A 26,708-nucleotide genomic window follows, 5' to 3' on the forward strand; every position below is an offset into this window, starting at 1 on the left:
TCCTGAGAGCTGCCATCTTTTTAGCTTCTTTACCTGGCTTTGGTGACCTTTCCTGTATAGGAAGTTTTAAACCACAAGGAAGGCTCTACTGGTTGTGATTTGACATGGTCAGTGCACTGCCGTACAAGAAGGTTTGTAGAGCAACTCATTTTTTGTCTGGCAAATCACTCTCAGGAGCTGCTGCCAGAAAAACGGTTTCAAGCCTGTGTTCAGCTGCATGAATTACAACATGCTTTTGTGATACAGAGTGGACGTAAGTCTTCTTTTAAGCCCGAGCACAGATTGCTGAATATACCAGTGGCAGAGTCTGACCACGGTGCCCCCAAGGTTGTTGATGAAGTGTCTCAGTTGTGATGGCAACCGATGGTCCAGGAACTTTGAATGAAAACTATTAGTATTTGGTAGACTTTATAAATCACGGTGCCAACAATTTGTCAGCTTTTTAATGTTTCTGGAAGAGAGGTTCATGTAGATAATTCCAAATAGAAGGGGGGATAAAAACATATGTGGATATTCCTCTTTGAAAGTAATGATACTGTTTGGCAACTGCAAAGCAAGGGTTGAGAGTCCCTGCCAGTTATAACAGTCCTGGAAACTGTGTAGATGTTTGACAGAGATTATGTATTATAAATGCAATGCAAGACACAATGCAAACATTAACAAACAATGAAGTCCTTATTCATACAGCTCATAATCCACCGAAGTCCTTGTGTCTCATCTTTCTTACTGGCACGCTGTAGGTAACTCCCATATCTCTGCCTGGCCTAGTCTGTCTGCAGAGGCTTCAAACACATCTAACTTTCCCTGTTGGCTTAGACACAGGGGCTTCAGTGAAGTCTGGATTATATTTGGACTATACTCTTGATCCTTTAAAAGCCATCAGAGAACATATTTGTGGTTGTGAGGTGAAAAAAATCGCTAGGAGAAAGAGGTTGAAAGAACTTAAAGTCACTTGCTGTGAACAAATCAGGAATTTAATTATGTGGAAGAAATAGGTATGTTCCTTTGCTGTATTAATTCAGAAACTAGTTTAAATTTCTGTAAGCGGTATCATCTGAAAATGTTTCAAGAATATATTGTTTTCCATGACTGTCAGCTGACACTTCTTTTATTAATTTCAGAGTTCAGTTCTGGGCAGTGCATCTAACTTACTGCTGCAGAGCCCTGCTCACCTGCCATTGCCACAGCAGCAACTGATGAAGATTGAAAATGTCCAGGCCAATAGTGTAAGGTCATCACTTTAATTTTGGCTGTCTTTGGATGTTCTTAGAACTGATAAATAATTGTGTAGTGGTGTGGGTTTTGTTTTCATCTGGTATAATTTAACTATTTAGCATATGTAAAAAGTAACTGAATGTGAAAGTTGTAAGAAATAGCTACAGACATGTTAATAATTTACATGGTTTTCTATTTTTCCTTACAGAAACCGGGTTTGCTGGGAGAACCTCCAACAATGCTACTTCAGACAGTACTGGGAATAGGAGTGATGCCATCAGTGACTTCAGGCATGGGAACCCGTGGAGAAGCTCTTAAGTGTAAATGACATTTTATTTCATACCAAATCAGTAAAAATACCTTGAAATTAAACGCCTTACTTTCTCCCACTTTACCAAAAGCAATAATGTGTTTGAACCTTGTTACTGCACAGGAAGGTAGGCATAGAGCTAGACAATAAAGCAAGTCATGTAGCTATATAGTTAGGCAAGTTAACAAGGCATATAGCTATATAACTGGCTATAGCCTGCTGATCTAGCAGGCTGCTACTGCCATTCGAACTTGACATGCCTTGCTTTGTTGTGCCTGACTTCTCTCACCTCATACTCAAGGAAGAAAAAGCACTCTGTGCCGTTTGTTGAATATTTGCAGGTGTTTTTAAAACTCTGCTTGCTCAGTTACTACCATGCTCGTACATGTGGAATATGTTATATTTAGGATCAGAATTTTGGGGTTTGTTACTTCAACGAAGATAAATCTGAGTAGCTGGAGAAGTACTGGAAAAACAGTTTCTTAGCATTCAGTTTATTAAGCTTTAATATCTGGTCTGTGACAGATACCAAAATTCTTGTGTCAGTGATGCCCTCAATTTCTATGAAGCAAGATGAGCCGTGATACTGCTTAGAGCATCTTTCTTCTTTCCTCCACAGAGATGTGTATTCGGCAGTTCCACATGCAGTTAAGTTAATGGTAGTAGCCAGTAGCAAGGAAAACCTTTCTTGTGGGGAAAAAAAAAAAAAAAAAAAAAGAAACCTGTTCTGAATGTCTAGATTTTAATTGTAGAGGATACTTTCTAGCTGTTTAGTTTGTAAAGAATTTTACTAACGCAAATTGAAGTCAGGGGTTTTCCCAGCTTTCCAGCACTGGACCCTCTAAAGATGTTGTTCAGAGGCTTTTTGAAAGTAACTTTCTTTTATAGTTTTCTTTAGTTTTCTTTTATAGAATTACCTTTAAACAAGGTTTGCTCCTAGGATGGTAAAAGAACAAAAACTATCATCAGAAGTCAGTGTTCTTGTACAGCTGTAAAATAGATCTCTAAGTGTTTTTTTGCATCACTTAAAAACCACAAACAAAATGTACTGATAAATCTTGTCTAACAGAAAAGTTTCTCCATTTATGGTTGACTGCAACATCTAATCTGCCTACAATTCAAACAGCAGCAGCAGCAGCAGGGATGGGCATGTTGCCATTCTTTCCGAATCAGCACATTGTTGGACAAGCTCTACCAGGGCAAAATAATGCTCCAGAGAAACAATCAACTACCGAAGCGGTTGTCTCAGGATCACAGCCTTATCATCAGACCTTAACAAATCTTCCTGCGGGAGCCTTGCGGGCTGGTCATGCCAAACAGCAAAATCAACTCAAAAGCACTGATACAAGTTTGGGGGTAAGGAATACTGAATGTAATCAGTTCCTTTTCTTGTGGTACTTTTCATGTTTTTTTCTTGCGTGGGGGTTTGTTTGTTTGTTTGTTTTTGAATAACCTTTAGAGTTAACTGTGACTGCTTATTGTGTTTCTTCACTAAAATTTGTTAGATCACAGGATCATTCATGAGACATTTTAAGGTCATTTCAGTTATGAATTATAGAGAGAGAACAATAATGCTCTTTGGTGGTCCAAATGAATTAACAAAGGAATCTTTTACAGTGCTAGAGGGGTTTTTTTTCCCCTGTGTATGCCTCATAGTATTTGATGATGAAATTATCTCAAGGGCAGTGTCCCTTTTAAAGACTGAAAATTGAACTTGTGGTTGAATGACATGACTAATCAGGAGCAATTCTGCTGGCACATAGGGCCTTTGGGCTTCCAGATGGTGCATGTTGTGTGTGTGTAAATTCTCCACTTTTAATCTGTACACACTTAGGCATAGCTGACATTTTCTTAGTCTAAAATCAGTTTTAATATTTATTCCCATGAAGGCAGGAGGGGAATGGGATGGGATTAAAGTGGGACTAAAATGGTCTATTGGAATTTTTTCAGCATGCCCTGTCACTAACAGAATTTGATCTACGCATTTACTTTTTTTTTTTTTTTTTAATAATATGCAGAAGTACTTTGACAAGTTCTTAATTAATTGGTATCAGATCTGAGTTTTCCCTACATGTTTTTGGAGCACCTGAAGTGATCAGATTATACACAGCAGTGGTGTCTGTGTTTGTTAGACACCTTTGATTCTACTTTAGAAAGTATGCTTCTTAAATCAATTCTCACTGTAATGAAGTGGGATTTTACCTATGGGTAGATACACTTGAATAAAATACACACTGTGTTTGTGTATAAATATATAAAATCAGTGTTTTATTTCTGCATTTCATTTAGTTAAAAGGAAATGTAATTAAACCATTAGAAGTCTAGATACTCAGTTTATTTCTATGAATACCTATGTTATTTATCAGGAAAAGTTCTTCTCGGAAATCCTGGCAGATGTTTTAATTGTCTCCTTTTCTGCAGCAGTAGACAGATGTCCCAATTAGCAAAAATCACTTCCTTTGCAAGACGTCCACAAGCCCTGTCCTGATACTGAACAGTCGTACTGTCGTACTATCTCAAATGCCTTTTTTTGCATCGAGAGAAAGGATTTCAGCACTCTGAAGTTTTTTGTCTTCAAAAACCACGCTCACAGTTTTTGAAAAGTTGATGATTTAATGCTATTTTACTGCAAATAGCATTAATCCATTAAAGTAATGGAGTTTTTCTTTAATGGACTTAGAAAAAACGAGCAGACTAAACGTCGAGTAGAATGCTTTGTAAACATCTTTGAGCTCTGTTATTTCAGACAAGCTATGTAACTTGCCATAGCTACTTATTTCCTCTGTATTTCTGGTGTTTTTTCTAATGCTGTGCATAAATCTCTTGCTCATACGCGTAATGTAATGTTTTGTCTTACCCAGCCACTCGGTTATTGAAACCAGCAGCTGTTGGCAATGATTTTTCCCTTGGAATGAGCTTTGCTTTTCTCTCCCATTACACTCTGTCTATAGCTACAGATTTTCTTCTCTTCCACAGAGAGCTCTTCCCTGTCAAGGGGACATAAGCGGGTAGTGTACCCTTCCTAGTCCCTCATAGGAAAACACTCTGGTGGTTTGGAGAAGTGAGTCAGTTCTGATGCTTCATTTCCACTCATAAACATTTTCCTCTTTTAAGTAAGGGTTTATAAATAGAGTGATTGGTAAGATGTGTTATAATGGCAGATCACAGACGGTGTCATCTCTCCAGGCCAGGGTTCGTTTGTCCCTTCATTTGCTGGGGGACTAGAGTTGTTTTTGTCCTGGCCATGTACAAAATGCTGACTACCTGCATCTGGAGGCATTATGGTGGTTATTGAATGTAAAAGGTTTTCTTGTTGTTGTTTAATATCCTTCAGTAACTTACAGTTTAAAGAGAAACATTCCTACAAAATCATTTGTCAAAGAAAGTGTAGGCAACATGTCTAGATAGTTGTCCCCAGTATTTATTTTAAAAGTTTGTCCTGTTATATTTCATAGGGCTAGACTTTTTTCAAAATCATGCAGAGATACTTATCTGATTTCCACAAATGTTGTATGAACATAATGCACACTGATCTGTCCAATTATTTCACAGACTCCTTTGAAAAAACAGACTTCACTACTAGGAGAACCGCCAAAAGAAATACGTCTTAGTACCAACCCCTACTTGAATTTGGCAAGTGTGTTGCCTGGTATATGTCTTCCAGGTAAGCAAACATTCATCACTTTTAGCTGAAAATTTCCTCAATCCAAATGTACAAATCATTCTTCTGTTCAGCAGGTAATTCCAGTGACCACAGCATTTATCTCAAAGCAAATATTGAATTCTGTCTTAAAATCACAATGTAGTATCCTCATGGCTACTATTTTATGTGAGAAGGGTAGATTTTCAGAGCTGATGGGCTAGCTTGATGTAGATAGACTTACAGAAATCCTTTCAGTTATTTGTAGCACTGTTTTAAGCACAGCCTAATCTGAATTAGCAAACTTCTGTTGTCATCCCAGGATATTGCTATTACATTAGTGCATCCTAATTTATGGAATTTAACTGAACCGTGTGTATTCATTATGTTACAAACAGCAATTGCCAGCAAAGCCTCCAGTCCACCACAGCAGACAGGACTTCCGAACAACATCGTGGATGCTGCTGTTTCTCAGGGAGCTACATCACAACATGGGATGGAAGGTTATTTTAATTACTCCCAGCAGCATGGAGAGTACACACAGGTACGTCGTTTTGCAGCACTTTGTTTTGAAGACTGGTTTGCCACTCAGAGCTCTGGTAGCAGGGTTGTTGGCAGGCTGCTCGGAGATCCCTGCCTGAGTTGCTCCTTGTTTTCCCTCTATACCTGTGATGCACCTGTTGGTACGCGTGGGCTGATAGCCCTGCATGCAGTTGAATAGCATTGCCCAACATCATGAACCGCTTGTAAGGAGTCCTAGGCTTTGCTACAACCAAAGCCCACCCTTTTCTTCAGATTGAACCTTGAAAGTCCTCTATGCTGGTAGCTCATCTCTTTCAGTGGTACAGAACAGATGTAGCACGAAGTTTACCTGATGTCACTGACAAAAAACCCTGGTGCGTTCCCTGCTGTGGGGTCATAACTATTGGAAGATTGCTTCCTCTGAACCTGAATTCAGTTCAGTCAGCTGAAATAATGATTCTCTTGTACATTCCAGCTTGGCTTTTGTCTCTCTTCAAAACCACGAAGTTTTTCTCTTTCCCTTCCCAAGACAGTTTTAAAGTTTTCTTGAGCTTTGGCTAGATCCCAGAGAAGAGTGTGTTCTGTGTACCAGAAGTTCCTGTGTAGCTTTGGGAATTTGTACAGCCTCTGCCAGCTGGATTCACTGCCTGGGATTTCTTCACCGTGTGTACCGTTTGCTGGTCAGAGCGCGGCCATGAAGGTGATGGGCTGCCCCTGGTCCGGAGAATTGTGGTAATACAGAAAGCAATGCAGAATCACAGCAGGGACCCCCTGAGCAGGGTGAGGGCCCAGGTGCAGGCAGCCCAGAGCTCCCTGCGAGGACCCCCAGCACCTCCCAGGCCATGCCCAGGGCCTCCTGTCCTGGCACCACGGAGCAAAGCCCGGCCCCATCCTCCCTGCACCTCCGTCAGGTGCTGGTGGTCACAGGAAGATCCCCCTGAGTCTCCTCAAGATCCTCCAGAAGGTTTTCACAGACATTGGGACGCTTTGTGAAACATTTCTGTACTTCTGTTAGCCATCAGCAGTCAGTGTAGAAATGCAGTTGTACACAAAACAAATATGAGAACTGCACTGTAGTAAAAATTCGTGGGTGTGCTCTGAGACACCCATCCTGACCGTGTTTAGCTCTCCTCCTGCCCTGTCCCAGTGTTCCCTCTTCCCCAGGGTCTCCTGATCTCTCATCCTACAGCAGGCAGACAGAAACACGCTGTGCTCCCCTTTGCCCTCCTGGGCTGGTGGTGAGGAACCCTGCCTTGCCCCAGGACTTCTGGGGGTAGAGCAGGGCTGCTGTGAGGCTCGGTGGGGTCTGGAGGACAGAGAGCAGGCGTGCAGGTGGGCACGGGGTTGCTCTGTGTTAGGAGGGTGTCCCCTCAGCCAGGAGGGCTGGCAGGGACGGGGTCACTGCGTGGCGTTGGCTGCCGTGGGGACCTTGGGTGTGGGCCAGGCTCCCACTGAGATCGGGTCTGGTGACAAGTGTGGGTCGGAGGAGCAGCAGAGGTGACCCGCGGGTGGTTGTCGTGTGTATCATGCAAGCACTGACGTCATCTCGAATATTTTTGTTGTCTGATTGTTGGCTTTAAGTTCATTTTGGTGCTTCCTGGAGGTAGTTTGCATCCCCGAATCCTTGAAGTGTGCTGTCAAAAAAAAGTTAGTAGTATTGCAATGTTAGAGTATTTAACATCACCTTTAGTATTGGAGGCATGAAGAGCTCCAGTGGTGTCACTGCGGTGCAGAGATGCCTCTTGCCATCACTCACCTCCATTTGTGCTGCCTGTTCCTCCCGTGTCACAGCAATGACCAAGGACTTGGGTATCTTTTACGCACTTAATGCAGTTTTAAATATTTGGTTTGAGTTTTATTGTTGATATTAACCCTGTTTTTAAGCTTCTTTGAGAGCTTTGCTTTTAATTTATTCTTATGTCCCTTGAGGTCATATAAAAATTGTTTTAATTTATGGGGATCTTAGTAGACAGCTAATGGGATGAGGTTTTTTCCTCCTTTATAGGAGGCTGCTCAGCAGTGGTATCAGCATTATGCTCAGGCATATAACTCTACCCAGGCAAGAGTCGATGAATTTGAAAATGAAGCCTCTGAGGTGAGAACGAATTTTATTTTCTTTGTGTCTCCGTTGGCTGTTGCTCCATCAGCCCTACGGGTGCTTTAGGACTGCCGACACTGCTGCACGTGTTGGTACCAGGAGGGCAGCCCTGCCCCGCTCCCTCTGCAGGGTGTCCCAGCACAGCCACCCTCCAGGATCCGTGCTCCAGGATCCTTAAATCCCTCCATCTGAAGTTACCTACTCCCTTCAGGGGGATATTAAAATACTCTACCAAGAAACAGGACACCGTAACGTTATTTCTCAGGGTGGCTGTTGAAAGCCTGCCCCAGGCCATTTTATAGCCCTAGGTTTGTGTGAGCAATGAGGACACTTTTTTTGAAAGAAGGGAATTATGTAAAGTAAAAAAAAAAAAAAGAAATCCTCCGTTTTGCTGCATGCCTGAGCTGCTGTGAATTGTGCACTCGTGTTTTTAGCAACAGAGTGGGACTCAGATGTTTTTCTGTCTGCTGAGTGCTCATTGCTGTATCGAGTAAACATGAATGCCTGACCCTATTTTCCTTCACGTGCTGGTTTATCACGGATCCCATTCTGCATTTAGGAATCTTCAGGTGGATCTTACCCAGCCTACAGTACCTGCTTGCAGGTCATGCCTACATTTTACAGTGGAGCCCAGGGATCATACCAGCCAGGCAGCTCGCAGCTTCCTCCACAAAACCCATTAAATAAGGTGAGAGGAGATCCCGAGCAGAGCGGTTGCAGATGCAGTGGAGGCGTTCCTCTCTGTCTTATGCTGCCACCAAGTGGATAAGCGGTAAACGAGAGGGTTTCGGAGGCCCAGCTGTGCCCAGTCCTTTCCCCAGCCTCGACAGGAAAAATAAAATGCTTTTTGTAGACTTTGGACCCGTGACAAACTAAGGCAGGATCCAGAGTAGAGAGCACACGCGGCTCCTGGTGGATTTGATGGATGAAATCTGAGGGGGGCAGATCCCTTCGGAGCCTCTGGCACCTGAAGGATCAGTGCCCACCAGGCACCAAAACCCACGGGCAGGGACAGCTCGGACATTTGTCAACAAACTCCTGGGATAGATCGTGTCCGTGAGGGCCAACCTGCAGAGGTGCCTTGAAGTAGGCAGGTGAAAGAAGAGGCGACAGAGGGTGAGGAGGGTTCCTGCTGTTTTCAGATGGTTTTTGTCTGTTTTTTTTTTTTGTCTGGGCTTTTGTTTTGTGCAGACAGGGCCGTGTTTTGCAGAGTGCCCCTGGGGTGAAAGCTGTGGAGTGGAGTGATGAGGTTATGGCAGCGCTCCGTAACAGTGTGAACCGCATCCTGGGAGGGAAAACATGGTAAAATAGCCTGCACTTGAAGTATGTAACGTGTCAGATGCAGCCTACCTCTGTCAGACTCCACGAGCAGAGCAGTGTTGGACCCAGCAGACACCTGGTTTCCATCGATAAAACTGCTGAGGGGTGAAGAAAGGCTATGGGGGGGTGAGGACCAGCTTCGAGGAGGCTGTAGGGTTGAGACTGACTGGAGGCTGGTTCAGCAGGATGGGAGCAGATGAGGCCTGGCTGGACCTGGCTTTGAGGTGTTTGGGGATAAAGGTGAGCCAGGCCTGAACGCGTGCAGCCTCCGTCTGCGTGCTGTGAAGGCCGTGCTCTGAGCTCCCCGGCAGCTCTGACACAACTGGGAACCGGGGAATGGTAACGGCATCAGGGAGAAGTCTGGGGTGTGAGTTAGCTGCTGCCTTCCAGTTCATTTCCAGTCTGCAGAGGAAAGCTTGTGTGTGAGGGTGATGCTGAGCAGCTTGCCCTGCCGTCTGTCTGAGTGCCAGATTCCACAGGAGGCAGAAGGAGAGCAATCCCTTGGCACGGGCTGCCCAGCAGCAGCATTTGCCTTAATGCCAGTTACTGCGCTCATTCCTAGAGCTAAAAGAGAAATCTCAGCGAGGAGGGCAGGCCGAGGGGCCCGCTGTGCTTTTTGCATTTTCTCTCCTCAGCCCTGCAATGCGTTTTCCTCCCTCTGCTCTGAGCTGCGGGGCCGGGCTTTGTAGGAACCACAGCACCGTGAGCAGGGGCAGAGCTCGTGGCCGGCGGCCCCGCAGCTGCTGAAAGCACAGGAGAGAGGAAGGGGGAAAACCGGAGCCTTTCCTCGAGCAAATTCCTGTTTGTGATAATGACAAGCGCTCTCCAAAATGGAGCTGGACATTTGCAAAGGGTAACTCGAGCTGCCGCTGTGACCTAGTAAGGGGAGCCTCAGAGGTTTGTTGGGGAATGTTTGGCTCGGAGGCACTCGGTCAGCCTGGCTGTTCCTTTGATAAAGGAATGAGTTTCCCGGTTTGTGTGGCGTGTTACGGTTCCTAAAATATTCATCCCAACGTGAGCCAAACCCCTATCATCTGATCCAGGAGCCAGACCGAATGCAGACTGCTCGCTGTGGTGGAGCGGGATGCGAGCGGGTCAGGGCCCGGTGCTGCTAGGGCAGATAGGGCAGGCTTGGAGAGCAAGGTGAGCATCTGAGCCGACTGGTAATGAAATTAGGGGCACGCTGGGGGAAGAGAGAAGTGGTTACCGCTCACCGATGAGGGTGGTGAGCTCTCTCTGTAGCTTCTGTTGCTGTAGGTGCTGGGGATTTTGTAATTCCCTGCTCTGATGCCTCCCAAAGGGGAACTGAACGTGAGTCTCGCGTGCCCCTGGGGTGCCCCTGTTGCAGGGCACTGTGGCAGGATTAGGGGAGCTGTGCCCTCACCAGAAACCCTGTTCGGGGTCACCAGGACTTCCTGTGTGTGGGTGTGAGGCATTTTGCTGAAGTTTTGATGAAACACAGCTTTACTGCTCTTGCCTTCACATCAGTACCATGTGTAAATCCATGCCTGCGAGCGGCAGCTGGCTGCCCGTGCTCCCCAACACAAAGACGCTTTGGCATGGCCAGGAAACGAGTCCTTAAAAATCCTGCGTGCAACAACAGCCGTGCCAGGACAGGCTGACCCGTTCAGCTCTTCAGGAAAAGCAAGAGGAGCACCGGGTGGCCCACTGGGGACCTGCTTGAGAGGGTGACGGTGCCTGGAGCTGCCGTGACGCCGCAGGCTGACAGCATGGCCACCGAGCTGCTGCTTTGTGCACGCGTGTGGTGGAGCACGGCCACCTGGCCCAGCCAGCCCCTTGCCCTCACAAAAATGCATGCACAGCAGGGCACCGGTGCATTTATGGTTGTTTTTTTAGGGAAAGGGCACAACCACTGACTCATGCGCTGTGTATAGCTGGGCTGTAAAGCAGGAGCCGGGCATTCGGAGTCCGTTGTTGGCTCCTGGTCCGTGGTAATTCACAGACTGGAGCTTTATTTATTGACGCTGTTGCTCTGGATCATGTGTCAACTTATTTTCTTCTTGCCCTTAGGTGGCTCCCTCGAGAAGTGAGAAGCGAGGCTCTTCGTACCTCATTTCCTCCCCAGAACCTGGCCCGGTGGAGTACATTGGCCAGCAAGCTCAGGGCTCAGCCATGCGTTACACAGAATCCTCTCTGAAAAAGAAACGCGTTTATTGAGACCCAACTAATCCGCCCTGCCTCGGCGTGCGAAGGCAGGCTTCTCATACCTCTCCTATTTATTGCTGCCTTAACTTCAGACAAATTTCTTTCTGCGTGGGTTATAAATAATCCCAAGAGGAACAACGCTGTGTAATGGGCAAATTCGCCAAGTAACCTGTACGTATCGGTCTGACGTTAGCCATTTCTCCGTAATCTGCCTTGCCTTGTGAAAGGATGGAATGGTGTTTCCATTTGTGTCTACCACTGAAATTAACAGTGGGCTGAAACTGACCAAGAGAAGTAACTTGGTAATTGTTGGTAGCTTATCAGCTGAAAGCAATAAAAATACTGAGGAGGGAGTGATGGTCCTTTCTCTAGTCCTCACGCTGAGGAATTTAAAAGACAAAGTCTTAATAGTAATTTTTTTCTTATTTTTTTAACTCAGAATGTGGGTTTTTTTTCAAGCTTACTTATCCCAGGATTAAGACTTCTGCATTTACAACCTTTATATTTTTAATATTTCCTCTTAATCCTGGAGTGGAGGTATACCAAATGTATCGCTAGAGTCGCTGTGATGTTTTCAATAAATGTTTGTTTTAAGTAAGATGCGATGCTGTGTGCTGCCTAAATGCTAAATTGTGTTCGGATAGGTGACACCTCAACGATGGAGTAACCTTTATCTGCTTCTAGGCAAAGAATCCACAGCTTTTCCTTGGAGTAATGTAGTTTGTGAACGGAGCTGAGAGTAAAACAGTGTCTGTGGAGTCTCCAAAAATCTCCTCGCAACAGGACCGTAGGGCTGCTGGAAACACACGGACGTGGTAGGTGATTGTTAGGGGTAACCACAAGGGGAAGAAGGCGTACACTGTCTGGTTCACTCTTTCTGGATGTTTCTGAATCTGGATGAGCCAGACGTAGAGCAGAAGCACTCTTCATGGGCTCAGATGACTTCTTCAATCCTGCCTTTCTGCTCTCCATCCTTTTTTGTGTGTGTGGTTTGTTTTTTTTCAAGTGTCTTTAGAAATTTGCTGCAACCCAAAGCCTGCTAGAGCACAGCATCCTGGCTCCAGTTTTTGTTCCTTCTTACAGCTTGCCCTTTGCACAAAGGAATTCTTATTCAAAGGGAAAGCTATTTACTCGTTCACCTCATGCACAGAGTACTGGCTCAGCCCCGTGTAGGCAGGCTCGTTGAGCAAGGTAGCTTGATTGGATTTCTTTTTGATTTTCAGTTTTTAAAAAGACTTGGAGTTTTTGGCTTATTAGTTAAGCACCTTTGGTAGAGGCTTTGTTTCCAGCTGTTAATCCTGGTAGCAGAAGTGTTAGAAAGCTTTGTTGTTGTTGTTTTTTGTATATCAGTGTCTGTGACAAATTACGAGCTGGCCAACTGTGATGGACAGTGTGGGCTTGCTGCCCTAGAATCCTGTTGCAAATGATTTTGGAGTTAATTGAATGATGCCATTAAGACGGCACCAGCACAGGCCTTCTTACTCTTGCTCTAGCTCAGTAGACAGTACTGAAGCCATTTTTCAATACAGATTTTTTTTTCTTTTTAAATAAAGTCTTAAAATGGCAGCTCAAGCTTTGTGATGTGACCAGGATATGTATTTTCAAGGCTTAAAAAAAAATAATCCTCTCCTTCTTCACTGTGTTCTCTAGATAAGATAGTCTGCACTGGGCACACAGGAAGGAAAGTCTAAGACAGCCACCTAGCCATGCAATTTATGGACTTAGTTATTCTGGGGTTCTGTATGTATTGATAAGTTCACTTGTAATATTTTGTTCAAACTCTTTATATATGGAACTTGTTCGAGTTGTTAACCTTCTCAATTAAAATAAATTGTTGGTACACCTTTAAAGTGGTGTCCTGTGGAACAGAACCATCGCTGGACTGCTGTTAAAGTGAGCATGTAAGGTAGGGGAAGGCTGTTTTAAGGACATGTTCTGAGCACTACTATGGAATATACACTAAAAATCTTTAATAGATTGTGTAAAAAGAAACACATGGAGGAAAAAAAAAAAAACCTTTATTAACTTCTTCGTATAAAGAGTAACAAAGTGCTTACAGATTTAAGTCGGGCTCATACGTGACATACAGAAAAAACAGGTAATACTGTAAAAATAAATCTGACCTGGTTGCCGCTCATAATTACAATTTTATATATATATATATAGATAGATACTTAAAGACATCTTTCTCTGTTATTGCCAGAACTATTTCCTCAAAGCACTTTCAAAATCCAGGTTTGGTGGAAAAACAGTATTGCCCAAGTTCTAGGACGCGGGTCAGCAATAGGTTTCCAGTTAAACTACTGCTCATCAAAGACTGACAGATGTACGAAACGAGACTACGCTCCTTCACTTGACTCAATTACAGTTTAAATGCTGGATCTGGTCCTGACAATAAAACTTCCCTGGTCCCAGTCTGCCCCAGCTGGGCTCTGGCAGTCCTGGTCAACCAAATACTTCACAAGCATATGGCTGGAGACTACGTCAAATTAAACAAAGGCCAGTGCTATTATTTAAAGCATAATCACCTTACATCAAGGGAGCAGCTTTGTTGAAAAACTGCTAAAATGAATTAACGTGCTGGCCAAAACTGACAAAAAAAAAAAAAAAAAAAAAAGAGTACAGTGTGCACTCCCGTGATGGCACTGCTGATAACAAGACACCTATTTTTTGTGCCTGAGGTGTTCTTTCCCTCTCCTAGGGACAGTTCCCTCTTGTTCAATCCTCTCCTTTACAAAATTATTCTTTGCTGGGGGAATTATCTCCCCCCCATCTGTACATGGCTTAATTTTCTTTTCTATCCCCAAAGTAGTTATAGGTTTTCCTGCATACATTTCCCCACACCGTGCACTGTGGCTCACTTGCAACACAAGCTGAAGATCAACATGTTGGCATGGTTAACAGCTACATAACTGGTGGAAGCTTCAGGGGGTAGAAATGGGTAATGGGGGGCAGACGGGTTAGGAAAAGCAAATGCATTTATCCAGAGATGATGGGGGTTCTCAAAGAAACACATAACTATACCTGCTGATTCATGCTTTTTTTTTTCTCCTTTTTGAAACATGATGGTGAAGCTTTTTTTAAAAATATGATTGAGAGCGCAGAACTGCAAATGGCTTAAGAAGAGTTATGTTACTGCTTTCTCTGAATTTTTGCGCCCAAGTTGTTTTTTTGTTACTGAAATGTAAGTGCACCTCAGCCAAAATTTCCTAAAAGCTTCCTCAAAAACGCCATTAAAATTGTAAGTTCTATTATGGCCACTAGGTTCACAGAATAAATGTGAACCACAGACTTGTTTTAAATGCTACATGTTGCACTGAGATCCATGCACTGAGAACTGTAGCATTTTTTGACACTGCTCTTTCAGCTCACGTTTATCTGGACAGTTCAAATTGCAGCGAGACCAAAATTAAATAGAGGTGAAACGGTGTTGCAGTAACCGGCGTAAAAGGAGTTGAAGCTATTGTTTCTGCCATACCTTTTAAATCAATTTGATCCAACTGTTGACTAAATAAAAAAGGAAACCTGTTGGAAAAATAATCCTTTGAACACATTAGCACAGTCAGAATACAAATTACAGTAGTTAAAAAATGAAAGGTCTGGGCATTTATATCTTGACACACATTTAAAGCACTGACATTATAAAAAAAATAATTATATTTTGCTCATAATTGTTTCAAATCCTTGAATCAGGTTGTGAAAGGTTGTCCGTTTATCATGCTTGAATATCCAGCATTTCCTCATCAGCTGGTCAACCTAGCAGAAAAAAAGAGAAGTTTTTAAAGGATGAGTGAAACAATTTATCTCTCCAACGAACATCATAGACCTGATTCCCACTGCTGTGAAGTCAAGAACACAGAATAGAAACATGCCAAGGATTCTGCTCAGAATTGGCAAGTTTTTGAGAGCAGGGCTTTTTTGTTTGTTTGTTTGTTTTTTCTATGCAAAGGTGTATGTATGAAGATGCCACAGTAACAAAAACAGTTGAAAACAATGTAACAGCTTCATTACAGTTTCAGGAGTGTTTGTTTAGTCAAAATAGCTACTAATTGCCTATCAGGGGCTAGGGCACTGCTTAACCAACAGCACCTGGAGCTAGGGGATGGTGACTGACAGCCTGATGTAGCACTGGTCTGGGCACCAGGAGCCTGCTGGCAATCAAGGCCTGCTGGTCCTGAGCCCCTCCAGCCCAGGGCCCAGCCGCAGTTCACCTTCCCCTCCTCCCAAGTCACTGCAGCACTGCCCTGCCCTGAGCCACACTGAGCAGCAGCAGCATCCTGCCTCCTGCCTCTAACAGCCCACAGCCCATCCCCAGCGCAGTGCAGCCAGTCCCTGGCTCCTCCGTGGGCAGGAGGCTGCAGATTGCAGGCCAGGGGCAGCAGTCTGGGCTGCCACACATCCAGGAACCAGATCTGTAGTGCAAAACTCAAGGATGACAAATGAATTTTATATGGAACCACGTCCTTTAGCCAAGTTTTTAACCCCCTTTGCAGGGATGTTGCAACATGGTAAAATCAGTGCTGAAAAACATTTAAAGATAACACTTAAAAAAATTGTAAATGCCTTTCTAATAGAGCTGAAGCACTGAGAGTGTATCCAAACCAAATGTGTGGTGCTTTTGCTGCTATTTCACTGTAAAAGGAAGAAGATTATAGACATGCAAAATTGTTCACGAGTGTTAGTTTATAAAATTATAAAAGCGTAGCTGTGTTACCTCTTCTGGGCAGTTGGGAGGACGTGGCAAACGCTTTTCTTCTTGTAAGACGCGCACGAGCCGTGCTACTGTCATCTGACCCTGCGTGGGGCCAATCATTTTCAAGAATTCCTGTGGAAAGAGCAAGAGTCAGCTGTGCATCCTCCCACCCAGCACAAATCCAGACTGCTGCAATTTGACAGCAAGATGGCATTTCAAACTCAAAAAATGAAAAGAAACTGTAGATGACTACCATGCAGGTAACGTGCACCACACACGTGCATTAGAAAACGGGGAGTGACATCTGTAAATTGAGTTTCCTCGCCAGGACATGCAGTCTGTCACCCTGACTTAACTCTGTCTTAGTGAAAGACAACCTCGAGGGTTGTTTTCATGAGATAAATTCTTTATATTTCTTGTTTCAAAACAACAAAGAACACAACTGATGTAAGCAGCCTTAACAGCAGTTTCTTTCCCAACCACTTACTGCCATGGGGCTGGACTCCGAGTCACAGTAGGTTAGCAGCTCATACAGTGTCACCCCAAACGACCAGACGTCTGAAGCGGTGTAAAATTTGCTCTGAAGCAAGCATTCTGGAGCATACCTGTGGACACAACGTGACAGTGTTAAATTTTATTCACAGCTGCACAGATTTACTCACAAGTGCACACATCTAAAGTAAGCAAATGGAAGAGGCGCACTCTGCATTTGTAGAGTCCTTATACATGACAGTGTTCATAGGGCTTGGAATGCCACAGAAGTAGTAAACATTACACAGCAAATCCCTGTAAGACTAAGGAGACCAAAAACAAATGCAAAATAATGCAAAAATACATCATTCAATGCAGGAAGAAATAAATAACACAAGATATCTATAATTAAATAGATTACATATCTCAGGTATAGTCTACCACGTGCCTCTTCCTTGTTCTGATACTGTCTCTTTATTGAGGCCTCTTACCAAAATAGGAAGAATTATCCGGACATCTAAAAGCCTAAATCTCTGGGAGCAGACAGGTTATTCTGCTGCACAGTCTGATTAATGAAAATTAGTTCTAATTTATTACCAAAAAACAGGGCTGTCGAGGTCGTCCTTGACAGTGTAATACTCCTTATCAGTCTCAATTGCTTTGGTGAGACCAAAATCACCAATCTTCACTCTGTTCTCACTTTCAACAAGGACATTTCTTGCTGCTAGGTCACGATGTACATACTGACGGGATCCCAAATAGTGCATTCCCTACAAGAGAAGGAAGACATTTACATGAGTTTCTCCAATGCTTATGTCACTGTTTTTCTTCCAATTTCCCCCTCAAATGCTCCCTTGTTCATCTGGTGATGCTCCAGGCAGGTATTCAAATGGCAGGTTCTCCTGTTGGCACTTCCCAGGGTCCTTTTCTGACCCACATCTTCCCTCTAAACTCTGCCTTTGTTTTCCCCCTGTTGAGGCAGTTAGTTGTGCTTCTGCTTTTACTCTGTTTAACTTTCAGCCAAGCAACCACCAGGTCCACAACCTCCTCTCCATGACACATTTCTTTGTGCGCTGCTAGAACTGATGTCTGTGTTTATGCTTCTTCTAATTGCCTGGTCCACCCTAATTACAAAGCCACAGCCTCTTAAAGCGCGTTGCTTCACACAGTCTCACTGTACTGTGCACTTGTATCCCTTCCTCACTTACAAGACGTGCAGATTGCTCCTTCCCTCTTACCTGCACACCATTTCTAAACGCTGTTCTCCCTCCTCTCTATTACTTCCAATTCTGTAGTAGGAACAACTTCTTCTCATTGTAATCTTTTATGCAAGCGAACCAAATAATTACTCCCTTGCTGATCTTTGTGCCAATAGCATCTGCAACACTGGAGAGACTGCTTTAGGATTCAGGTTCTTGGGGACAAAGCAATGAGAATGGTTTTGTTTATAAAGCAAGCCTCCCTTTCCCTTCTCCCTTACTCTACTAAACGAAATAAACTAATAATTAATGTAATCAAACAGAGGAGTTGCAGGAAGTCTCTGGTGCCATGCTCACCTTGCAGATCTGAACTGCGTATTTGAGAAGTTGTTTGAGACTGATTTTGTTCTTGTTCCGTGGCAGATACTCCTTTAAGCTCCCAGAAGGAAGAAATTCCATGATGAGTTTAATCCCATTTCCTCCTAAAAAGAGTGTATGTTTAATTTGCAAGCATGCATCCCTTTATCTCATTAACACCTTTTGTACGAGGCTCACAGCACTGATAATATTTATTCTGGAATAATACTGACGACCATGACCAGCCTATGGGCTATTTCCCACATCAGTCATTGTACCAATACAGAGGAGAATCTATTCCAGGCAGCACAATTACTGAATATAAAGTTCTTAAAGCTTTTAAATATTAACTTAAAATAATCACTTTTGCAAATGCAAAGTATAAGGCAATGGCGCTCTCTTTGATGATACCGCAGTTTATGGGGTTATGACCTGGCTGATTCTGTCAGCTCACTCCTGGAACACAGAAACCACCACCCTGCCCAGGTGGCTCATTCCTTTTAATGGATTTGGTGAGATCATCCACCACTTCGGTCACATCAAAGTTAGCTAAGCACAAAAAAGGACACAGAAGGACAACTTCTGCCTCTCGGAGAAATTGCTGCTTCTTCCATGAAGAAAGAGACCTGAACCCGTAAGATAGAACTAAGACTGTTCTACTTTTTGAAATGCTTAACTTTTAAAGGAAAACTTCTATACTTTAGTGTATAGTTTTAGCATTCTTTATGAAGATTTACCGTCTTCTGTGCAAATTCCCTTATATTTGACAATGTTCTCGTGATAAAGATTCCTCAAGATTTCTATTTCCTTCTTGAGGTCAGCGATGTGATTCCCTCCGCTCTCCGGCTTTAGAGATTTAACTGCCACTTGTTCTCCTGTATTGTCACCTTCTGGATCGTATCTGCACAGTTCAACCTTGCCAAAGTGGCCCTAATTGTCAAAGAAAAGACAGCATTCGTTAACACAATGCTCACTAACCATAGTGTCACTGATGCACTACGATTCACATCTTCCTGCTGTGACACAGAAAGCAGGCGGAGCTACGTACACACACACACTATAATTTCTATAAAAACACGAAGACCAAGAGACCAGAAATTCCCCTTAGTAACAAACATGCAAACAGGAACACTGGTAACTGGATATCCCCAGAAGATTGCCTGAATTTCCACACAGAGCACACCTACTTTCTTGAAGCTGGATTCACCAATTCCCTGCCATCCTTGCCCCTGAGCAGGCCTAGTGCATACAAAAAGCCTCCTCACGTTGCCTCCACCACCCCTGTACTTTGTGCAAAAATGTTTGCAGCTGCCCTTCATGCTCAGCCCTAATGGACTTAAGGGCAACCTGGTCCAGAAAAAGTTGTGTTTCTGCTTTCCAACGTAGGGATCTCAACCTGACATTCCTCTTACCTCTCCCAAATCACGGATTCTCTTCAAGAATCGTTTTTCAAAGAGCGTGGGGTCAACCTCTGTAACGGGCTTCTTCTCTGAGACAATATCAGGATCTGGGAGTGGAAAAAAAGTTAGGTAGGCTCTTCTGCAGGGACTTCTTGGTCTTGACACTTCAAGGTATCGTTGGGTACTTCCAATCTGCTGCTCTAAGTGCCTCTCTCCCTGCTGTCCCAACCTATTTTAACCTTTGCCTCTTTGTTGACAGGGAATCCCTCCCATTTGCATGTGCCAGTCCATCATCTGCTTGCTGGGTCTTTCTGCAGACTCTGACTCAGTTTTCTCTCACAGTACTTCCCGCAGTACTTCCCGCCCTGCAGGAGTTATTCCCCTTCTATGGCTCTGTACTGCTAGATATAACCACCAGCATAACTTAAGCCACATATTCAGTACCAATTAAATGCTTGCATCCTATTTGCACTTATCTATAGAAAGGGGCACTTCCACATCAGACGGACACAACACGCTCCTATGAATACAGCCATACGTAGCGTTGTTACTGAGATTCCTCATTCCTCAGACGCTGCTGTTTAACTACTTATAATGCCCACTAAGCTCTAAAACACTGTGTTTCTTAGAAGAGAGTCAGCACATGTTCCTTCTAGTTTCTTTGTTTACAAACTATGAGGGCAGGGATTTTATTCCACAGAGGAGCAGCCAAGTGGCAAAGTATCCACCTGCAAGATCGCTGTGGAAAGGAGCCTGTTTTGTACACGTGCTATGCATTACAATAAACAGTTTCTAAAGCTCAAAGATTTAAAAAAAAAAAAAAAACACACGTTGAATGTTAACGGACTTATTAAAAATAAATCTGTTTTTACATAGACAAATATGGAACATATAACAAAATCATGTCAACTGATTTTATAGCTGCTGCTGTAAAGATAAGAAAGAATTTATTATCTGTGGTATATAGAGAAACAGGATTCAGAGTAACAGGATCTCTTCTCTCTGGTGACTAGCAATAGGACCTGAGGGAATGGCATGAAGCTGCCTCATTGAGTTGGACTTGATGATCCTTGTGAGTCCCTTCCAACTCAGGATATTCTAAAATACCGTCACTATACAACAGTGCTGCTGTAAGGTGTCCAACTTAGCCCAAAAAACTGTCCTTCTTTATCCAACCGTTCAGCCAATAAGCAAATCCAAGCCTTACTTTGCTCCTCCAGCTTGTTGATGTCTCTCATGATTGCTCTGAAGAAGGGTCTCTGATGGGGATCATAATTCATGCACTGTTTCATCAGGTCAGCCAGCTCCTTGCATGATGGTGTTGCCAACACGAAATGCCCCTCGTAGAACCTCTCCTTCTGTAAGGTGCAAGTCACAGAGTCACAGAATCATTAAATTTGGAAAAGACCTCCGAGATGGGACAGATGGGGCGAGGGTGGCCTTGTGCAAAAGCTAAAAGCAAAACTACCCAGCAGTCTACCACATGCAGGAGGTAACCTGCAGCCAGGGCAGCAAGTGCCTTTCAGTTACCTCCTGTTAAAACAGCTCGGGCAGTGACACCAGTACTTGTCATTTCCTTCAGACAAGCAGCAGCTGCCTTGCTCCATCACCTTCCCAACACAGAGAGAAAAGGCCGATATGGAACAATGCTGGGGGCCTCTGGCAGTGAGGAACAGAAGCTGCCAGCAGCAAAGCAGAACGATTTTTTTTAAAAGCTTTCAGAGCAAGCAATAAGGAGTCCCAAGGAGACTACTTATGAACCAATGTCCAAAAGGAACAAACAAGAACAGAAAACTAGGTGCTTTTAAGCAGAACCTGAGTAAGTTTTTAAGTGGACATATTGATTAGAAAAGGACAGGTGTGACAGCATCAGAAGCTCTGTTCAGTTGTTACCATGCTGCATTTTGAGAATCACCAACAAGGTCAGATTGAAGCATCTTTGTAGTAAGGACAGCAATTTCTGCTGTGATCTGTGGCAATTTAAACAAGATTTGCCCCTGGTCAAGTACAGCTGAGCTGGTTTTGGAACAAGTTGAAAGCAACTTAAATTGGGTGTTGAAACTGAAGTGCCGAAGAGGATACATGTCCAGGTAAAGTTAATATAACGCAGTTTTACCTCTGCTAATGTCTTGTCTTTCAGTGGTATTTCTCCATTATAGCAGATTTCCCACAGCGTTGTACCAAAGCTCCACTTATCTGCTGCAACGCTTAAATTTTTGGAGTCTTCAACACACTCAGGTGCAATCCAGGGGATTCGCTCGACACATTCTTAGATAAAAAACAGAACCAAAGCATTTTGGAATTAATACTGAAGGGCTTAAGACTTCCAGCTTACTTATTCTTGCCTAACAGCTGCTTAACTAAAATAAACTAAAGCTGCAGTATTTGTCCGGTTTCAGGGAAATCTTGATTCTCAAATCCCTGTTCTCATACAGACATTTCTGTGGCTTTTATAAGCTCTAGCTTTGAGCCATCCAGAAACTGTGACTCCTTCTGTATTATCTCACTGGACTTTCACATGACTTTAGGAGAAATGAATACAAGTACTGACCATCAGCAAACACTCCTTTAGTTCAGTGTAGTTTTCAGCTTCATAAAAGCTGATTACTGTTATTTGAGAACCAATTCTAGCTGCTATAAAACTGCATTATTTCCCTTCCCCACCACACCGAAGAGACAAATCCGATTCCTGTACCATACCTTGTCTGGACAGCACGGTTATTGGTATTCCTGGGTCGCTCAGCTTTATGAAAGGACCATATTCAGTATCAATTCCCTCTCTTGCCAGTAGGATGTTTTTAGTACACACATTTCCATGTACCAAATCCTTATCCTCCTACAGTGAGGTAGGAAAAGAAAATGGTGAGTGCAATGAGCTAGCAATGCTCAGCAAGTGCTCTAACACACCCATAGCATGGGGGGAATCACTGTAGAATACTCCAAGCTGAAATCCAAAAATACAGCTTGGAAGAAATCATCCTAGAGAAAAACAGGGAAAAGAGAAGTAGGAACATGCTGTTCACACTTAAGCATTTGTATTTGTCGATGTAACATATTTTGGAAAAAAGACCAACATTATACTCCTGTTTCATGACAAGCAAAACTGCAGAAATGGAACACTGACTTCCAAGCACAAACAAAGAACTGGTGGCAAACACATGCACAAAGAGTGTTTGGCTTATTTAAAGCAATATAATGATTTATTTTTTTTTTTAATCCCATACATTGCACAGTCCCACTGCCTGTGAGAGGAAATTCATTAGTTACTAACACACATGAAATCTACGTAGCCCTAGATTGCAGCAAGCTATAGACAATGCTTGTCTCAAGGTGCCTTCTTACCAGGTAGCTTAGTGCACTTGCAAGCTGCTTGGCTACTTTGAATTTCCAAGGAGTTGTCAGGAGTTCACTTTTCCGATGCATAAACAAGTCCAGAGGCCCAAACTCAACAAATTCTTCAACCATGACATCTACAAAGTCGGGTACATAAAGTCAGTATTGCAATGACCAGTGTCTGGAGAAATCCAATAGGCCTGTTCCCAACTTCTCTTTCCACCCCCAACTTTGATGCAAACTGGTTGTAAGATGTCATTATTCTACCTCCTTAAAGTTTATTTCAGTGCTCAAAGAGTCCAAACTAAAAGGCTGCCAAGAGAGGCTCTGCGCAGTAAAAGAACAGTAAACTTTGAACAAAGCATTTCCAAGGCCACAGGGCAGAGCCTTGCCAGGGAAATGACTGCTGCGAGAAGGCTGGTTTGTATTGACACCACTGTCAGCACTCAGCTTTCTGACCTCAAGGAATCACCCTGTAACACATTTATTCAGATACAGCACTGGAAGGGAAAACTTGTTAGTGAAAAGGACTTGGCAACTGCTTGGCTGTTCCCATTCCACTTCTGTCTGCCCTGAAAAATCGACCACATCTCCCTCAAGGCTGGCTCTGAACTGAATGGCTGTCCTGTCCTTACCAAAACCTGCTGCTTCAAAATCTGTCCGAAGAGATGTTAACTGAACTCACCTTCTACATCCCGGACACAGACTCCGTGGAGGAGGACGATGTGCTTGTGGGAAACCTGCCTCATCATGCTCGCTGTTTCAAAGAATGCCTGTTAGAAAGTGAAGCAGATTCGATATTAAACTGCTGATCATTGGGGTAGTCGTTAACAAAAAGAGCAGAATAACAAACATTTACAAAAGAACACTGTGTTTTCCAGTAGCATAAAGGATAGACAACAGTAGGAAAATGCTGTCCTGCTGCAGTAATGGTGCAGGGGAGAGCTGTTTTGGATGTTTGTTGTTCACTGGGTCATGTAAGCAACCAGTGCTCTCCCCAGCACTCTCACAGACACACCGATACCAGGTCTGATCTGTGATGCATTAGCTTCTCTTACTAGATGACTAAGCAAAATGCAAATCAAATAACTTGCCTGTGGCCTTGTTGATGACAGAGCTGGCGACAGATTGCCAAGCCCATGCACAGTGCAGAGGTAGTTTCTGGAAGGTAGTGGTGCCCTCACTGAACTCCCTTGCTCTCAGATGACACCGTTCAGACCATGGCTGTGGGGATGCCTGCGTGTTCCACACCACTGCAAGGTGTGGGTCCACGTACAGGCCACAAGTGAATAGTGGATTACTCCTGCCAGAACCCAGTGCTGCTTCCTGTCTAAGGAAATCAACTTTTTCAGCTTCTCAAAGGGCTGATCAATGATGGATTTGACTGCCTGGAATGGTGAGAGCTATCTTCAGCATTCTTCCATTCCCCTACCACACACACAAACCCTAAGTTTCTCAGGCATTGCATCGTTACAGCGTGGTGAGGCCCAGTATTGCAGGACAATAGAAAAAGAGAAAAAACTTGCCAAAGAAATGTCTCTGTGGCTGGGATCCAAGACTTTGAGGAGAACTTTAATCTCTTTCTCATTTTGATATCCTTCATTCTCATCATCTTTGTAGTTGAGAATCCCTGAGTAAATCTGTGTTCTTGTCCCTCTTCCAAGATGTTCACCCTAAGACACAACACACATTATACTTTCAAACCAGAAGATGAAGCAAACAAATATACATTTACACAAATAGTCGAATCTGCACTCAATTCTGCCTCGCAGAATTAGCCCTCCACTTGATCTAGCCACATGTACTTAAAATTATTACAGAGTGGAAAAAACAATGACAGCATGTTATTCTTCATTTCAGTAGTCTCTCTGAGAACACTTACCCCGTAAACTCATTGGATATTAAAGGGCTATTACATCTCCACTAACATCAAACAGGCTCAGTGAGATTTAATGCGATTAGACTAAACATCAAATGAATAAATGGTAACTCTTATTTACAATAAGCTGCTGCTGAGGCGATCTTTAATGTGTTTCCAGAAGTTAAGGAAGTAATATTTCAATGGAACACTTTGTTTGGGAATGTAATTTCCTCCTAAATAACAGAGGATTCCGTCTTGGGATATTTTTGCAGGAAGTCTGCATACTGACTGCAAATTACCAATCAAAAAACAATTAATACAAACTCTATCTGCCTTCCCCAGTCAGTAATGATTTTTTTTGCTTTGTTTCTGTTTTTAAAAAAGACAAAAAAAATATACATCTTTATTTAACTGAAGAAACTAACTGCATGATTTAAGAGACAAAGTCTTTTAGAAATGGTCAGTGTCATCTGTGCATTCAAACAAATGTTTTTTAAAGTTTATTCAGGTCACCTGCACCACTAACTGCAAGTGACTGTCACAAGATTTAGGAGCATACATGCTAGATCAGTTTGGAAAACAAGATTCTGAATGCCAAGACTCTGCAGACCTTTTGAATATTTTACCTTTTTTTTTTTTTCTGTAGGATATTGTCTTAAACCTCAAGTTGCCCATTTCCCTAACAGGCCAGGCTTTAAAAGATACAAGTACATTTAGTAACAAACCAGGTAGCAAGAGCAGGTCCTAAGACTTTCATGATTTTAATAATGACCTTACAAGCACCTTTTTTCACATGCATTAGAAAATTGCTTAAATATTCATTTGATTTCTAGTGAAAGGCATTACTCCCAAGCTTTGCTTCTTTTTCCATGCAAGGCCACATAAACATCTGGATTCTGCAGTAAGAGGCGTTAATACAAATAAAGATTCAGAAAGTTTTATTGAGGAGAAATGGGAACGGAAGAACAGTCCAACCAGCCATAATGCAGTGATTCTCTGTTACCTGACTGGGTGTGGAGGGCTGCCCTACTTGTTGGGATTTTAGGAGACAAACAGTGTTCAGCAGCTACCCACCTGCGTAATTTCTTCTTTGAGGATTCGATGGAAACTCAGCTGCCCCAGATGATGAACAGGCTGCCATTCCTGAGCCTTCTTGGTTGCAACTAGCAAGTTGGAGATCTCTGGAAGGCAGGGAGAGAAAATATTCGTTAAGACTTCTCAAAAATAACTGCACACATTCACCTTTCTCAAACAATAACATTTTTGTAAGCTCACTGCAAAGTAAATTTCCAAATGAATGAGAAGGGAGAAAAGAAGAAACTTTAACCACATTCCTGGCAAAGCAACTTCTGCTCATCACTCAAGAGAGAATTCACCAAAACAAAGCTATATTTTTTATTTTATGTACAAGATCTGACATCAGCTGTATCACAGCTGATAAGAAACCATTGGTACTTATTGCACAGAGAAGTATCCAGGGCCCAAAAAGACACTGCTTCTGATGCAGATTAAATGAAATAACACACATTCCCTCCTACCTACAGGTATGGCCCTTTTCCACTGTCCAGATGGGTATGAGACAGCTGGAGTCTCATTTCCTCTCTTTACCTCCTTGAAAGCTTCTTGTGCTCTGGGAAACACTAACAGTCTGTTTTCAAAGCATAAAACTTAAAGTAGGGAATGGGAAATAAGCAGAAGGAAAAGTCTGCTGCTGCTTTCCCCTGTTTCTGTTCAGGGAGAGGCATCGCTAGAGCCAAAAGCCTTACACGTTAATGTTGTCTTCCTGCATCTGACAGCTGGCGTTATTTATTATGATACAATGGTTTTAGATGTCTGTGTGCACCTGGCAGCATAACATGTACGTGCATCAGGATTAAACCACAGTCTAGCACCTGAAAACAATCTGTTAACAGACCCTGTGCTGGAAATACTCTCCTCTTTCTTCAGGCCCTAAGCATCTTTGTGAATAACCAATTAAACAGACAGATTCAAAAGAAAATGAAAAAAAAAAAAAAAAAAAAAAAACAGGGAAGAAACAGAATAGGGAACAGCAAAGACAACGCACTGGGTCCAACTGAAGTTCAGAGATGCACTGTCATGCCAAAAGCTGAGGAGGGCAGAAA

The 26,708-nt window shown here is 43.2% G+C and overlaps 2 protein-coding genes across 9 annotated transcripts in view; one reads left to right on the top strand and one right to left on the bottom strand.

Annotated features, from left to right (window-relative positions):
• RAVER2 (ribonucleoprotein, PTB binding 2) overlaps positions 1 to 11,869 on the top strand; it is a 37,473-nt gene extending 25,604 nt beyond the window's left edge. Inside the window, exons 7-14 of one of the 7 annotated variants that reach the window (XM_027463790.3) lie at positions 1,122 to 1,226; positions 1,424 to 1,535; positions 2,625 to 2,881; positions 5,078 to 5,189; positions 5,564 to 5,709; positions 7,693 to 7,782; positions 8,345 to 8,473; positions 11,137 to 11,869. In XM_027463790.3, coding sequence (XP_027319591.1) covers positions 1,122 to 1,226; positions 1,424 to 1,535; positions 2,625 to 2,881; positions 5,078 to 5,189; positions 5,564 to 5,709; positions 7,693 to 7,782; positions 8,345 to 8,473; positions 11,137 to 11,283 — 1,098 coding nt within the window. In that variant the 3' untranslated portion in view covers positions 11,284 to 11,869. Of the gene's footprint in view, positions 1 to 1,121; positions 1,227 to 1,423; positions 1,536 to 2,624; positions 2,882 to 5,077; positions 5,190 to 5,563; positions 5,710 to 7,692; positions 7,783 to 8,219; positions 8,474 to 11,136 lie in introns of those variants that run through there. The other 6 variants (XM_027463791.3, XM_027463792.3, XM_027463793.3 and 3 more) reach the window with 6 other exon arrangements.
• Positions 11,870 to 13,272: 1,403 nt separating this feature from the next.
• Positions 13,273 to 26,708, bottom strand: part of JAK1 (Janus kinase 1) — a 54,470-nt gene continuing 41,034 nt past the window's right edge. For both annotated transcript variants that reach the window (XM_027463789.3, XM_027463788.3), the window contains exons 12-25: positions 25,660 to 25,766; positions 24,251 to 24,397; positions 23,410 to 23,497; positions 22,734 to 22,861; positions 22,092 to 22,227; positions 21,508 to 21,659; positions 20,599 to 20,749; positions 19,404 to 19,498; positions 18,729 to 18,921; positions 17,992 to 18,116; positions 17,033 to 17,205; positions 16,452 to 16,569; positions 15,986 to 16,096; positions 13,273 to 15,027 (exon numbers count right to left, since the gene is read on the bottom strand). In XM_027463789.3, coding sequence (XP_027319590.2) covers positions 14,926 to 15,027; positions 15,986 to 16,096; positions 16,452 to 16,569; positions 17,033 to 17,205; positions 17,992 to 18,116; positions 18,729 to 18,921; positions 19,404 to 19,498; positions 20,599 to 20,749; positions 21,508 to 21,659; positions 22,092 to 22,227; positions 22,734 to 22,861; positions 23,410 to 23,497; positions 24,251 to 24,397; positions 25,660 to 25,766 — 1,826 coding nt within the window. In that variant the 3' untranslated portion in view covers positions 13,273 to 14,925. The remainder of the gene's footprint in view (positions 15,028 to 15,985; positions 16,097 to 16,451; positions 16,570 to 17,032; positions 17,206 to 17,991; positions 18,117 to 18,728; positions 18,922 to 19,403; positions 19,499 to 20,598; positions 20,750 to 21,507; positions 21,660 to 22,091; positions 22,228 to 22,733; positions 22,862 to 23,409; positions 23,498 to 24,250; positions 24,398 to 25,659; positions 25,767 to 26,708) is intronic.

Source organism: Anas platyrhynchos, chromosome 8, assembly GCF_047663525.1.
Source record: "Anas platyrhynchos isolate ZD024472 breed Pekin duck chromosome 8, IASCAAS_PekinDuck_T2T, whole genome shotgun sequence".
In the NCBI taxonomy this organism is placed as follows: domain Eukaryota; kingdom Metazoa; phylum Chordata; class Aves; order Anseriformes; family Anatidae; genus Anas; species Anas platyrhynchos.